At 34.8% G+C, this 16,147-nt stretch overlaps 1 protein-coding gene across 8 annotated transcripts in view; it reads left to right on the top strand.

Moving 5' to 3' along the window:
- The window catches only part of Fto (FTO alpha-ketoglutarate dependent dioxygenase), a 420,563-nt gene that overhangs the window by 181,596 nt on the left and 222,820 nt on the right, over nt 1-16,147 (top strand). For all 8 annotated transcript variants that reach the window (XR_010046924.1, XM_013141485.3, XM_063247098.1 and 5 more), the window contains one exon: nt 12,667-12,746. Coding sequence is in view for 7 of the 8 variants with exons in the window: in XM_013141485.3 (XP_012996939.1) it covers nt 12,667-12,746 (80 nt within the window). In the remaining variant the exon portion in view is untranslated. The remainder of the gene's footprint in view (nt 1-12,666; nt 12,747-16,147) is intronic.

Here is a 16,147-nt window from a genome sequence, read left to right as displayed (position 1 = left end):
TGTCTTGATATCCTGAGTGGATTCAAATCATTTACTTTTCATGGTCATTTTAACTTTGGGGAAGAGTTAAAAGTCACATGGTGCCAGATTCATAAATAAGATGAATGAGGATACACTATAACCTTTTTACCAGCCTGCCTTGCTGTTGGATGGCATTCAGTAGCAGCATTCACTGTATTTTTTATAACAATGAAGGGAGACTTCTAGAATTTCTTGAAAAAGTGGCAAGAACAATGGATAAGTAAGTATTCAATGCAAAGAGGAGTATTTCAAGAGGGACTGATAACAGTGTGTCTTTCACCATGATAAATGTTTTTAAAAATGTAGACATTCACCAGGTTTTTGACCACCTCTTTTGTAATACAGAGTAGCGGTACCTCAAGGACAGATATCTGAGATTGGCTCTCTGAAAGATTAATATGGATTTCTGGCAGATTCTTCCCTTGAAGGAAGAAGGAAGAAAATGTACTCTTACCTTGCCAGATGAGAGACTGTATGAATTGGGGTATGCTTAATAGCTTGCCTGGGTCTTTACGTGGAATGAGCAGTCTTATGAGCAAAAGTGGTAAGTTTCAGCACACGGCAGCCCAGTTTCTTGGTCCAGTCCCTCAGCCATGTTTGATTCCTTTCTCAGAGTGACAGCTTATATACCCGTAACTTATGGGTACATAATGCTGTCCTGCAGGGGCAAGAACCCTGCCTGTGAGTGGCCTGTGGCATTCCTTGTTTTGCTGTCCAGTTTCAGAGCAGGAATATGAATCCTCTTCTCTGCATCTGATTGTATGTTAAGCATGCTGCTGTTTCAGAGAAACAGCCATGTGTCAGTCTTCTTTCCCCTTCTTTCATCTAATTCCGCCTATATTATGTCAAACACAATTCCTTGCTTCTCTGGCATTGGAACATCTTTTCCTAGTATTTAGCACTACCACGGGTTTCGATCTGTTTTTTATCTTCCATTGAACATTGAACATTATCTTTGACAGTCTAGGAATGGGGAAGGTAGCAGCCTGTGTCCGAACTGGCACCTTGCCGGGAGCTTCCTCCCTTTCTTTCATTGGCTATTAAATTCTGAAAATATCCTTATTCATGGGTGTCCCCACATCTAGGAAAAATAAGGTCATAAATATTAAGATTGAGAGATGAGAGTAGACAGGTGAGTAAGAATGAAAAGCTTCAGTGACTGTGTGAAGCTGGGGAGATTGGATTTCACTATTGGACTTATTTACCTCAAGAGTGCCTTTAGCAAAACTCCTGATTGTTATTTTAAGAAATTTGGGTGAAATAATCTTGGTGGCACACTGGACCACAAAACCAAGGCAGTCAGTATGGGGGGAAATTTAGAGCCACCACCTGTACTGATTTGTCTATGGGAGGGGGAAGTCTCGGGATGTAACGATTTTACTATTAGGACCAGAAAAGTCTTGCGTATGAATTGTTCACCGTAGTATGAATTGTTCTTTTGCAACTGTGGTCTTTCATATATGAGATGAGATTTCATGCTACAATGAGCGTCTAGAGCTTTCTTCATCCACTGCTAGGGCGTGCTGCTGTTAAGCAGTGAAGACTGAGCGGTTTTTCTGGGGTTTTTAACAATGTGTTTATGAATAATCTCCAAACTCTGATTCCATTTGTAGATAGTCAGTTTTTAGCTGTGTTCTGAGATTGTTACAACAAATAGACAATCTTTAATGTATTCTTATGTAAAAATTCTTAAGAATAGTCTTTGAAAGCTGGGAATGTCTTTAGTATGTTTTTTTGAAGTACACAATCTATGAAGGTTGGCATTTTAGATATATTAGAAGCTCTTAAATGAAAACTATAGGGTTTTTCCTAGAAGTCATGAAGGATTAGAGACAGAAGCAATTTCAAAAGAATTGTTTGGTTGCAGAGTTGTGGAGGATTTAAATAAAAGTGTAAGCCCCAAAGTATTAATGCTAGTGTTATTTTTGATAGCTGAACTGCGTTACTTTATTGATCAGTGAAATAAAGGCACTTAACATACTCATTAAAGCACTTTTTCCCCTCCTGATGTGCATGGATTCTGATCCTAGTAGTATAGAAGTAATAATGCTACCCTAAATATGGTAGTTGAGAGTGGCCTTTGTGTATTTCCTAGAAATTATTCCAACTGTTTATGTGAATCTGGCCTGGAAAATCCTCTCTAATTACTACTTTTTTGCTTTTTTGTTAGGCAGAATAGTCATGATCATCCTGAAATAGGAATATCTTTAGCCAGACAATCAGAGCAGATAATCTGGAAGAAGTACATAATGGTCTTTCAGCCTTCTTCTTCAGAGAAGATTGGGCATGTTCAGAGTGTTATGGCCATAGACTTAGCCTTCTTCATCAGGTGTTCAAACCAAATCTTCAAAGATTGCATCTGCTTTGATCCTCTATATTAGGTAATTATATTTATAGTTAAAGCTCCAAATGTAGGGCCAGGGATATAGCTCAGCTACAAAAGTGTCTGCCTGGCAAGTGTGAGATTGTGAGTTCAATCCCTGATACCAAAATAATAAATAAGTAAATAAATAAAGCTTCAAATGTATTACTGATCTTTTCTTTTTTCTTCCACTTTGATTATTTAATCCATTTAACAGATCCTATTGGCTTTCCTGAATATATTCTGAATCTAGTGATTGCTCCTTATCACCTCTGTCACTGCAGTGTAAATCACTATCAATTCTGAATGACCTACTGTGACAGCTTTCTGATTGGTCTTTCTGTGTCAGCTCCTACTTGCCTGCAGTCTTCTCTTGTAATGGTCAGCTTTCATTACTCTAATGAAATGCCAGAGAAAGGCTAACTTCACAAAACACCATTACGACTCTGGTGTCTCACGGTCAAATTCAAGCCTTCTGTGGCAGTGTCATCTGGGGATCACAGGAGTAGTCCAGGAGTAACCACAGTTGAATTCATCTGAGAGTTGTCTATGCTTCAAGCTTGCTGTGATCAAGGCTGATAGCTTCTGAAGTAGCTGGGTCCTCTTAGTCACAGCAGTAGCTGTCAGAGCATTCTCCCTCTGGCTTTTAAAGGGAAAAGGCAAGGTCTGGTCCATTTCTTGTCTTCATTAGCACCACATGGCAAGAGACAGGGAGTGTGTTTGTGTGCGCATAGGTGTGCTTGGTATCTCCCCTTCTTAGAAAACTATCAGGATTCAACCATGGAATTCTACCCTAATAATCTTATTTAATCGGATTATTTCCCCAAGCTCCTTCTACTAAATATATGTCAGATTATTTCTGCCCTCTTTGTTGTTTAACAATGGGGCTTAAATTTCAACACATGAAGCTTTGAGGGACATTCAGATCATCTCCACATCATAGCATCTCTCTTTCTAGTAAAGCTATATAAACTCTATATTTAAGTAACTGCATATTATTGTTCTCAGGATATTGAGCTAGGCAGTCTTAAAAGATGTGCCAGTTGCTTTTGGTTGCTATATGTATATTTAAAAATAGTGGTATTTATTTTCGGACAGTTTTAGGTTACCACATAAATGAACCAAAAGAAGAGTTCCTTTACATGCTTCCATCCACGCACAGCTTCCCCCACTAGCAACACCCCACATTGGAGTGGTATGTTTATTGTGGTTGATGAACCCATATTAACATGTCACTATCATCCAAAGTGTATGGTTTGTATGAGGGTTTACTCTTGTTGTTTCATAGTCTATGGCTTTTGAAAAATGTGTAATGATATGTATCTATCATTATAGTATTGCAAATAATAGTTTCACTACCCTAAAAATGTTAACTATCTGTCCATCTCTTTCTCTCTCTGTAGTTCCTGTCAACCACTGAAGTTTCTTTTGTGGGTATAATTCTCTTTCTTTAGAAATGTCATATCATTACAACAATATAGAATATAGGTTTCAGGTTTATATCTTCACTTAGTAATATGCTTTTAAGTGTCTTCTATGGCTCATTAGCCCATTTCTTTAGTACTGAGTAATGTCCCATTTCATAGATATACCACAAAGTAGCCATTCAGTTACTAAAGGACACTTCATCTGCTTTCAGGTTTTAGCAATTATGGATAATATTGCTATAAAAATTTGTATGCAGGTTTTTGCATAGACATGAGTTTTTAGCTCTTTTGAGTAAGCATCAAGGAGCATGTCTGATGCATTGTATAGTAACAGTATGCTTAGCTTTGTAAGAAATTGCCAAACAGTTTTCCAGGGTGAGTGCACCATTTTATTTTTCCTTCAGCAATTAATGAGGATTCTCATTTATGATAAAAACTCCCCACAAGCCAGAAATAGAAAAAAATTTCCTCAATGTGATTAAAAAAAAGAGGACTTACAAAACCCACAACTGGCATCGTATTTAAGGAGGAAGATCAGGAAGAAAGCAAAAATGTCTACTCTTAACTTTTCTTTTTAGTATTATACTGGAAGCCCTAACTAATGCAATAAGATAGCTAAAGGAAATAAAAAGGATATAGATTGTAGAGAAATAAATAAAACTGTCTTTTTGCACAGGTAATATGCTTGTCTATGTATAAAATATAAAAGAAGCAATAGAAACTCCTGAAACTAATAAGCAATTATAGCAAGGCTAAGGTTAATATTAAAAAGTTGCTCTCCTGTGTACTGGCAGTAAACACATGAAGTTTGAAATTAAAAACATAATATCATTTATACTGGCATGCCCCAAACGAAATGGATATTGTATTTTTTTAAAGATGGTTTTCAGCATCTGTTGGTGTGATTATGAGATTTTTTTCTTTAAATTCTTAACTTGATGGATTATGTGAATTGATTTTCAAATGTTTAACCAGTCTTGCATACCTGGGATAAATCTCACTTGGATGTAGTATATAAATTCTTAAGTATATTATGTTAAATTCAACTTGCTAATGCTTTGTTGTACATTTTTGCATCTGTATCCATGAGAGATGTTGGACTTAGGTTTTATTGTAATGTTGCTGTCTGGTTTTAGAATTGGGTAATGTTAGCCTCATAGATGGAGTTTCAGTATATTTTTTTATGCTTTTATTTTCTAGTAGAGATTGTAAAATATTGGGTATAATTTTTTCCTCAAATGTTTAATAGCATTCGGTAGTGAATATTGTCTGGGCCTGATGCTTTCAGTTTTGATTCAGTTTCTTTAATAGAGACAGGATATTTATATCAGCTATTTTTAGTGTATTATGTTCTTCAAAGATATGGTCTATTTAACCTAGGTTATAAAATTTGGAGTTATAGGGCTAGTTGTAATATTCATTTATTATCCTTCTAATGTCCATGGATCTGTCTTGCTGTCATCTCTTTCCTTTCTGGTATTAGTTATTAATATCTTAAATTTTCCTTAGTTTGGCCAGAGACTTACTGATTTTATGGACTGTTTTAATGAACGAGCTTTAGGTTTCATTGGTCTTCTGTAGTAGTGTTTTGTTTTTTATTTCATAGATTTGCCTTATTTTAAATTTTTTTCTTGTGCCTGCTTGATTGATTTAGTCTTCTTTTTCTAGTCTCCTAAGGCAGATATTTAGATTTTGGATTTTAGATCTTTCTTCTTTTTATTACATGCATTTGATTGTATAAAACTTTCTGCAAGCATTCTTTACACTGCAGTCCAATGCATTTTGGTGACGTGTATTTTAATTTAGTTCATAACATACTGTGATTTTTCTTGAGATTTCTTCTTTGACCTATGCGTTCTTTAGAAATGTAATGTATAATATTTATATATTTTACAACTTTTTAGTTGTTCTTTTGTTTGTTTTAGTTTAATTCTATTGTGGTCTGATTACCACAATGATTTCCATTGTTTCAAATTTGGTAATGTTTCTCTCTTGGTGGTATATCTTGGTGACTGTTCCATATGAGCTTAGTAAGAATATATATTCTGCTGTTATTGAAGTAGCTTCTGATATCAATTGTATTTAGTTCATTGGTGGTGGTGGTGATTTCAAGTATGTCCTTAATGAACTTTTTAACTGTGCATCTCACCGTTTCTGTCACAGGAATGTTTAAATTTCCAGCTATAAATCATGGATTTGTCCTTTTCTTTTTGCTTTCTATCAGTTTTTGCCTTATGAACTTGTTCTGTTGTTAAGTACATTAACACATTGAATATTGCTATGTTTTCTGAGAGATTTGACCTGTTTGTTGTTATACAATGCCTCTTTATTTGTGATAGATTTTATTGCTCTGTATTTTTTTCTCTAAAATTAATAGTGACTCCATCTTTCTCTTAGTGATAGTATGTTGTATCTTTCTCCATCCCTTTACTTTTGATGTCTGTGTTTTTATATTTAAATTGAATTGCTTATGGATAACATAGAGTTGGGCCTTTGTCTTTTTTAAAAAATGATTTGAAATAATTGTAAAGATCTTAAACAATCTGGGACTGCAGATTGTGCCATCAACCCAGTTTTTATTTCATTTCTTAGCATACCAGTGCAGTGATAATTCTATTTTTTAAAATTGTTTTTAGCGTCCTAGAGTTTGCAATCTAAGCCTAGTTTCAGATTGCACTGTATAAGTTCACAGAATATGCAAGTGCATTAAAGTAATATAATGTTCCTAATTTCTCTTTCTACATAAACATGTTCATTTATACAAACATGCCTAAGCACATATTCTGTACATGTGTTGTATAATTGAATACATTACTCCTAATGTTAATGTGAACAAATTATTAGATCAATTAAGGATAATAGATTTTATTTTCTCTTTACTCATCCCTTTTCTAATGCTTTTTCTTTCCTTACATATATATCCAAATTTCTGACCTCTGTCATTGTCCTTTTGTCTTGCAGCACAGGTCTGCTGGCAACACTTCCCTCAGTGTTTCTTTATCTCAGAAAGTCATTATTTCTCCTTTACTTTTGAAGGATAATTTCTTAGGATACTGAATGTATGGTTGTTTTTTTTTTTTCAATCAACTATTAGTACTTCACTTTATACTTTTAATTTTCTGAAGACAGGACCTTACTCTGTTGCCTAGGCTGGTCTCTAATTCTTGCACTCAAGTGATCCTTTTCCCTCAGCCTCCAGTGTAGCTAGAACTAAAATGTGCACCACTCCACCTGCCTCACTTTATGCTCTTTTTGCTTGAATGGTCTCTAAAGAGAAGTCAAATGTAATTTTAAATTTTGTTCCCTTATAATAATAATTTTTTTGAATTTACTTGAGATATTTTTTATTTTCTGCAGTTTGAATGTGATATGCCTAGGCATTGGGTATAATTATTATTAGTAATAGTAGTTAGTAGTAGTAGTAGTGATATTCGCCTCGCTTGTTGTTCTCTGAGTTTCCCAGATTTGTGGTTTGGTGTCTGACATTAATTTATGGAAATTCCTAGTAATTTTCTTCTGTGTTTTTTTTTAATCATTTCCTTTTAGTAGTCCCATTATACATATATTCTGTAATTGCTCCATAGTTCTTGGATATTCTGTTCTATTTTTTAGTCTTCTTTTTGTTTTCCTTTTCAATTTTCAGTTTTAGAAGTTTCTATTAACATATCCTCAAGCTCAGAGATCTTTTCTCTGGCATATGCTGTTTGCTAATGAGCCCATCAAAGGCATTCTTCATTTCTATTACAGTGTTTTTGATCTCTAGCATTTCTTTTTGATTCTTAGAACTTCTTTCCCTTTGCCTGCATTATCCATCTGTTCTTGCATGCTTTCTACTTTGTCCTTTAGAGCCCTTAGCATATTAATCATAATTTTTAAAGATTCATAGTCTGATAATTCTAACATTCCTGTCACAGCTGAGTTTTGTTCAAGTTTTTCAGACTGTGTTCTTTGCCTTTTGGAATGCCTTGTGAATTTTTCTTGATGGGCAGACATGATATATTGTTCAATGGAATTGTAATAAATAGACTTACTGTTGTGATAATGAGGTATGTGGAGAGGGACAGTAGTCTATAATTTTATCATTCTCGGTCTGTTAGCAGTACTATGCCCTGGAATGATGAACTTCATAAGTGATTCTCAAATTTTTTTTTGTTATTTTTGGTTGGGATAGGCTGGATAATAGAGGTTCAAGTTATATATTTTCTTTCTCCCATGTGGAAGGATAGTAGAAGCTGAAGTTTCTATTCTTCCATATGGATGGCTAGATCTGACTGGACTATGTAGGTATTTCCCTCCCCAGGTCAGCTGGGCTTTGATAACCCCAGTAGATTAGATAAATAGTCCTTATTAAGAGGAACAGAATGCTCTGGTGTGGTCTGTAATAGTTAATTTTCATTCCCTTGCTGAAATTTTTCTCTCATCTTCATTCTGAGAATCTGGTTGAACTGGAAATGAAAGTCATAAAAATATGGGGCACTCTACGACCAGATCCCTTTGCATTTTTCCCTCACTCATGTAGTTTTTAACTCTGTGTATTGTCCTCATTGAATCTCAACAGTTCATTAATTGTGGTTCAGGATTTCCTGCTCTAGTATTGGTTCCCACAGATGTTTCTACTTGTTGGTTTCTAGCTGTGAAGTTGTAATTGGCAGTTTCCAGCCTGTCTTTGTCTTGCCCATGTTTTGGGGTAGTGGTTTATCTTACATTCTCCTCTACTGGATCTTAGAAGAGTTGATGATTCTTAAGTTTGTTTTGTTACTATTGTCAGTCTAGATTGATGACTCCTAGACTCCATATGTGCCAGACCACAAACAGGAAGTTCTGGTAATTTTAAAATTGGCTTTATTGAGGTATAATTTAGATGATTCACATGTAGTGCTATCTGCCAATTTAAACTCTACAATTGGATTAGTCTTAAGAAGTATGTGACTTTATGTAGCTACCACCACAATCATTATATAGAAAATACTTTTAAGCCCCACAAACTTCCCTAATGTTCCTAATGTTCTGAGTCCCTTCCCCTGACCGACAGTCTCTAGAAAGTACTGATCTCCATTTAACCACTAATGGATTGCCTTTTAAAAAACGTCTTAGAAATGTTATTTTGTTTTGTGCAGTAACAAAGATTTTCTCATGTTTTGTTCTAGAGATTTTTATGTTTTGGCCTTATTCATTTGGATACATGATCACCTTTGTATGACCAGGATAATTCTCTTGTGGAATAATTTGTGAGATACTTCTTCTTGCTTCTATTTTCTAGAAGAATTGGAGTAGATCTGATACTATTTTTTTCTTTAGTATTTGTCAAAATTCAACAGTAGTGTTGTCAGGTGTCGTGCCATACACCTGTAATCCCAGCACTTGGGAGGCTGAGGTCAGAAAATTGCTGTTAGTTCAAGACCATCCTGAACTACTACATAGTGAGACTCTGTTGCAAAACAAAACAAAAACAATAACAATAACAAAAAACCCAACAAAACAAAAACACAAACACATATACCCAAACAAAAATTCAACAGTAGTGTTATCTGAGCCCGAAGTCTTCTTTGTGGGAAGATTGTTAATTATAAATTTTGTTTGTTTCATTTTCAGTGAGGTTTAATAGTTTGTCTTTCAAGGAATTTGTGAGTTACATTTAGCTTGTTGAATTTACTATCATTCAACTGTTCACTGTATTCTCATATCATCTTTTGTGTCTGTAGAAGCTATGATGATCTTCCTTTGATGCTGGGTATTGATAATTGAGATCTCTTTTTCCGATTAGTACAGATAAAGGTTACTCTATTTCATAATGGCTTCCCACTTATTTTTTTATTATTTCATGTATTCTTTCCTTTCTCCTTCTTTTCCTTCTTCTTTTGGATGTAGGTATTTTTCTTACCCCAGTGTATTTCCACTTTTGCCTTGTTAACTTTACCTCTTGGATGGATGGATGGATGGATGGATGGATGGATGAATTTTGTAGTTTCCTTGTAGTATCCCAAGTAGTTTCCTTGGGATAGGATTTCTTAACGTCAGCGCTGTTGACATGTAGGCTGTTGTTGTTGGGTTGTGAACTGTAGAATGTTTTCATTCCTAGCCTCCACAAGATGAAACTGTGTTCCTTCTCAGTTGTGACATCTACAAATAGGTTTCCAGACGCTGTTAGACTGAGAGGAAGATGGTAATGGCAAAATTACACTGATTGAGAACTACTATTCTTAGTTTTACAGTGTATATCTTTAATTTATCACAGTTACTGTCACATTTTCTGTCTTTCCTACAGTGTCAGAATCTTAAAATAGTATACTTTTTTTTGGTATCCTTTGTGCAATTTACATGCATTTTACTTTTATTTGTGTTACAAACTTCAGAATACATTATTATTATTTTGGCATTAAATAATGTATCTGTTAGTAATTTTTAAAATTTTACTGTTGGCACTTGGCATTCCTTTGAGCAGGTATGCATTCTAATATTTTTCTTGCTTCAGAATTTCATGTAACAATTTTTGCATTCTTAGTCTATTTAGTGCACATTATTTTAGCTTTGTCTGAAGTCCTTATTTCACTTTCCTTTTAGCCTTCTATTTTCACTTAGGATAGAACCTAGATTGATAGATGTTTTCCCTGAGTATTTTGAATATGTCATCATGTTTTCTTCTAAATTGAAAAGTCTGTAGTTATTCTCCTCTTTGACTTTCTGTATTTAATATGTCTCCTGTTCTGCTTTCTGTCAACATTGTTATCACTGATATTGAAAATTTTGATATACATTAGTTTGGTCTTGTTTGTTTTATTTTGCCTCATGTTTTTAAAGCTTCTTGAGACATTGGGCTTGTAGCTTTCATCAAACTTGGAATTTTGGGGGTAAAATTTCAGTAATTTTTGTGATAACTCGTTACATTTAGGTTAAACTACTTAATGTTGTTTCATAGATCCTAAACTGCCTTTAGTTTAGTGGTAGTGTTTATTTGTGTTTCCTTTATTTTGAATGTATTTGATGATTTTTTTTTTTTTTTTTTTTTTTTTTTTTTGGTGTGTGTGTGTGTTTTGAGACGGGGTCTCACTATGCAGTTCAGGCTGGCCTTGAGCTCACTTTGTAGCCCAGGCTGGTTTCGAACTCGCAAGGATTCTCCCACATGTATTTGATTTTTGTATATTCTGATTTACTGATCTTTTTCTTCTCTAGTACCTAAATTTCTGTTGATTTCAATGTGAATTTAATTTCAGATTGTATATATTTTAGAAACTATCTATATATGATGAATGGTACACACACTAATAAGATTAAATATCCTTTTAAATATTGTTGGATTTTGCCCTAATGAATAATTAATTAAATCATGTCACTAAATTGGATCCTTTTGTGGGTTAACTTTTGGTAGGTGGAGCTAGAACAACCTTTAATCTAATATTAATGTGGCCTTACTATTCAGATGCTGCTTTTTCTAAGGGTTACCTGGACTCTCATAGTAGGAACATTCTGGCTACTGAGAACACCAAGTATTCTGGTCCTGAGTGAGGACCAGAATGTTCAGTGTACTGCATTCTGCTGCTCGCTTTGACCACTGGGAATTTTCATTCACATGTATGCACATCAGTGCTAAGCCAAAGACGGAGGAAACCCTTCAGCAGATCTCTGGCTTGCTCTCTTTCTGTGTAAAAAATCTCCTGTTCCTATAATCTGCCTTGTAAGCTTGCTGCTTTGGCCTTCCTGTCTTTGTTCTTTCAACTAACTTTCTCTTTCCTGCTCTGGCTTTGAAACTGTTTCCCAGGCAGTAAGCAATGGCACTGATAGGCCTCACCTATTTTGCTTATTTTTTCACTGTGTCCTGTCTTTCTGTTTCTTGTTAGAAACCTTTGATTCATATTTTTGTTTTATAGCTGTTTAAAGCTGAGAGTAAATTTTGTCACCATTGTTCCATAATCAGAGGTGGAAGTCCTTCAGTTGTCATTTTGCATTTGCAATTCTATGATTGGGATTACATTATAGATTGTTTGGACTGACATGGAGGCTATTTACCTTTGATTCTTTCTTGGTATCTTGGTAAGGGTCTTGGGTTGTCTGTTAAGGAAGCTGTGTGTTGTTTGGGAACATACTGTTTATCTGTCTTCTTTGTAATAGAGCAAGTAATGTACTTGGTAGAAGCTGTACTAATTTTGCCTAATATATAGCATAAGCTCTTAGAATATGCAACAGCTTGATTTTTCTCCTACTGCTTGTGGTTTTGGGAGTATTCTTCTAGTGATAATTTACCATCTACTTCATTCTTGAATCATGAATCTCTGTACTGAGATCTATTCTGAGAGCCAAACATGTAACATGCTGAGTTGGTTGGTTTGTTGCCTGGAAAATTGTTAGGGCAAAATTGATACTTTGGTTATGGAGAGAAAGAGACAGATTTGGGATGAAAATGTTTATTTCTGACTCACTGTAAAGACATACCTAGGAGTAGCTCAGCCATCTAAAAGAGAAAGGAGCGTGATATATAAGTAGTATACTTTGCATTGGGTAGACATTATAAGACCGCATAATATTGGTGACCATATATCATGTTGGTTGAGGGTTGTCCAGGTTTACATTTGTTTTTCTGGAATAATTTTGGAGGATATCCTCTTTCACTTTTGAAAATGACCTGATTTGGATGATACAGACATATGCATGTACACATATAGTTGCGTATCAAGTATATATTTATCTTCTTATAAGGAACAGATTAAAGAATATAAGGTAAATATTAATTAATTTTTGTTTACTCTTGTTCCTTGAATGATAGATTTACTGTTTATTTCTATTTTAGTTAGATAGTAGATAGTAGATAGTATATGCTGACTAATAAATATTCTTTTTTTTTTTTTTAAATTTTTCCTGCAGATGATCTCAATGCTACCCACCAACACTGTGTTTTGGCTGGTTCACAACCTCGGTTTAGTTCTACCCACCGAGTGGCAGAGGTAAGTATAAATAAAAATGTGGCTCACACTTAATGGGATGTGACAGAAGTGGTTGAATGAGCAATTTATCATAGAGCTTTGGAAGAGTATTTGATGGGATAATTGCTTCCATCTAACTTGACTTTAGTCTCTACTTACTTGCCTTTTTAGCTTTGGGTTGTATTGGTTGCAGTTTTAAATTATGTTCATGGCACGGGATAAGTATATTTTGCTTTTGGGAGTTATAGTTCTTGGAGATGGTAAATAGCTTCTAGTGGTAGATGTCACTAGTTTGAGATTTTCTTAGGTGTTATATCTGTCAAGATCAAAGGCAAAGATGGCTAGAGGAAGTGGAATGAATTCATGTACTTGTACATTTGTTAGCTGTGGCTAGGTTCAAATGAATGTTTTCCTTAACATTTTGGTGCGACTTTATGCATATAAGAATAGGAGAAACTTAAAAGAATTTCTGAATTTCCCAGTTGTGTTCAAATCCAAATTATATTGCTAAATTCTGACACATTTGGCAGTGACTACTGGCCAGCTGATAAGACTAGTTCAGAGTGGAAAGTAAATAAATGAGAAAAACCCATAGTAGTCACTTTATAGTTCCAAATGGAATCCAGAGAGAAGATAATAGTGAGTTACAAATTGATTTCCAAGTCAAGCTTACCTATTATGTACATCCTAGTGTGTAAATGGAGATGAGGATAACAATTCTACCTAATTCATATGATTATCATAATGATCAAATAAGTTAATCCATAGAAGTCTTTTAGAACACCGACTGATACACATTTAAAGAATTTTGGCCACTACTAGTTGCTACTATTGTCATTTTTTTTATTTTAAAAAGCAAAATAAAAAGGGTAGAAAAGATACAGAATTTCAAAAAAATAGGAAATTAGCACTAGTTAATATATTGCATATTATTATCTCAGAAGTAGTTGTTCAGCTTACAAGATTTAGGCATGATAAAAATGATCAAACAATCAAACAATGAAAGCACAAACTTTTATTCTTATGAAAAATTATTAGAAGATAGGAACAACTACATCTATATCACTTCATAGGGAAAGTTATTCCATTTCCATTTATACATGAGAGAGAGAGAATTTTAGAATATTTTAGGGCAGCTAATGGAATGAAACGGGACCCAGGTAGGAATATTATTATTGTGGTAGTATGTGGAGCCCCTGGGAAATACTGAGTGACTGTAGTTTGACTGGATTCGAGAGTATCAAAGAAAGGGTTAGCAGGTAAGCTGACTACGTGGCACTGATTGTGAATATTTTTGGATATAACATTAAGTGCTTGAGCATTTGTTGACAGTTGCAGGCAATTTTTAAAACTGAATATTAAAGATAACTTTAAGAAGGTGATTATAGCAGGAAGAAGAATAAATTTCCATGAATGATGTGGGAGACATAGTGTTAGGCTTGGCAACTAACAAATGGAGAGAGGAAAGTAAGAATGAATAAATGAATGAATAAAAGAACAATTCTTCGTTGGATATTTTCTACATGGCAAGCTCTAGGATGACTCTGAGTTTCAAATCTGGGTGATCGGGGCTGGGGATTTAGCTCAGCGGCATAAGCGCCTTCCTTGCAAGCAAGCGGTCTTGAGTTCAATCCCCGGTACCGATAAAAAGGAAAAAGCCCCCAAAAAAAAAAAAATCTGGGTGATCAGAGAATGGCACCACTATTAATAGGAATAGAGGGTTTAAGACATTATAGAACGTAACTAGTAAAGTTTTGAACAGACTGAATTGGTACTACTAAATGGAGAGGTCTAGCAGACAAATGAAAACATGACATTAAAACACATGAGAAGCTGGTGTGGTGGGCATGCCTGTAATCCTAGCATACTGTGATGCTGAAGCAGGAGGATTCTAAATTTGACCCCAGTCTTGGCGACTTAGTGATTTAGAGAGACCCTGCCATGACTTGAAAAGTGGGTAGGGGATATAGGTGAGTGTGAAGGCCTGGGGTCCAGTCCCCAGGACTACAAAACAGAATAGCACAACATAATTTGGAAAAGCATGAGACACTTTTCACTGCCACTCCCTGCGATAATACGCACAGAAGCTCGCAAAGGAGCCCTTTGGTGTACTGTTTGAAAAATAACTGCCACCTTAGTTGCTTAAGACAGCTTTCTCAAATTAATCATAACTTTATTTGTGTCTTCTTATATGTTAGGCAAATTTTGAACATTCATTAATTGTAAATAAAGGGGAATACGTGTGATGTATCTGTTAGAAGAAAATTATTGCCCCAGTTGCATGAATTTTATATTTTTTATGCTTTAGCTAAAGCTACATGATGTTTTACTAATTAGACACATACAATGTTGAGTTTTGTGAATATCTTGCTTTTTTTGTATGCTGTTTCAGCATTCAGCAAACTGTGCCCTATGGTCCATGGGACTGATTTTGCAAATAAAATTTTATTATAGCACAAGTATACTTCATTTGTTTATGTGTAATTTATGGCTGCTTCAAAACTGCAGGGTTAAGAGTGAGCAGTTGCAACTCAGACGTTCGGCCTAAAATATTTATTGTCTAGTCTTTTAAGAAAAAGTATCCTGACCTTTACTATACATGACCTTTTGTAAACTAGCTTTAAAACTGACCTTAAATTAAAAGTAATTTTTAGAAAAATCACTGTTTTAGGATAACTTTCTATTTCAACAAAATATTAATACTCAAGGTAAAAAAAATGATACTAATTAGTGTTGGTAAAGTTACAGTGAAACCAATATTTTATGCTTCTGGTAATTTTTCTTATTGGTTACTTCTTGGAAGGCTAGCCGGGGAATGTATATGAAGTACCATGGACATATTCATATATTTAATCTTACGACATTGTTTTTAGGAATTAAATCTAGAAAAGAATTCAATAGAATTATTTTTATAGAAATAAAAAGATTTGTTCACTACGATCACTAATAGTGAAAAGTTGGTGTTATGACTTGTGTCCCCTCAAAGCTTCATGCACTCATGGAGGTGGCCAAGTCTAGCATTTGTGATTGGTTCATTGTCTAGTGCTGGGAGTGGTGGTATGAGTACTGCACCTATCCAGGGGCAGGGAGCCAGCATATGTTTTAAGGGAGGGAAGGAGGTGTGTATTTTGACCTTTCCTTCTTGTCGCTTGTGGCTACCATGAATGGTTGCCCCTCATCCATGCCACCCTGCCTTGGAGACAGCTGAGTGTAGACTGAAACCTCCAAAAAGCAGTAAGGTAAATAAACCTTTCCTTCCCTCATTTTTGGCATCAAGTATTTTGTCTCAACAATGAGAAAAAAGTAACCAAGACTGTTTTGCAGATCCTTAACTGAATTGTTGAATATAACCTTAATTGACAACATTAACACTGGTAGTTTTGAATACTTATGTGTAAAATGAGAAAAACAACATATACATT

Source organism: Cavia porcellus, unplaced genomic scaffold (assembly GCF_034190915.1).
Source record: "Cavia porcellus strain 051 isolate PalLab524CR breed Dunkin Hartley unplaced genomic scaffold, mCavPor4.1 scaffold_4, whole genome shotgun sequence".
NCBI classification, from domain to species: Eukaryota; Metazoa; Chordata; class Mammalia; order Rodentia; family Caviidae; genus Cavia; species Cavia porcellus.
Note: the sequence above shows the minus strand (reverse complement) of the source record. Positions and strands in the feature narration are given on the sequence as shown.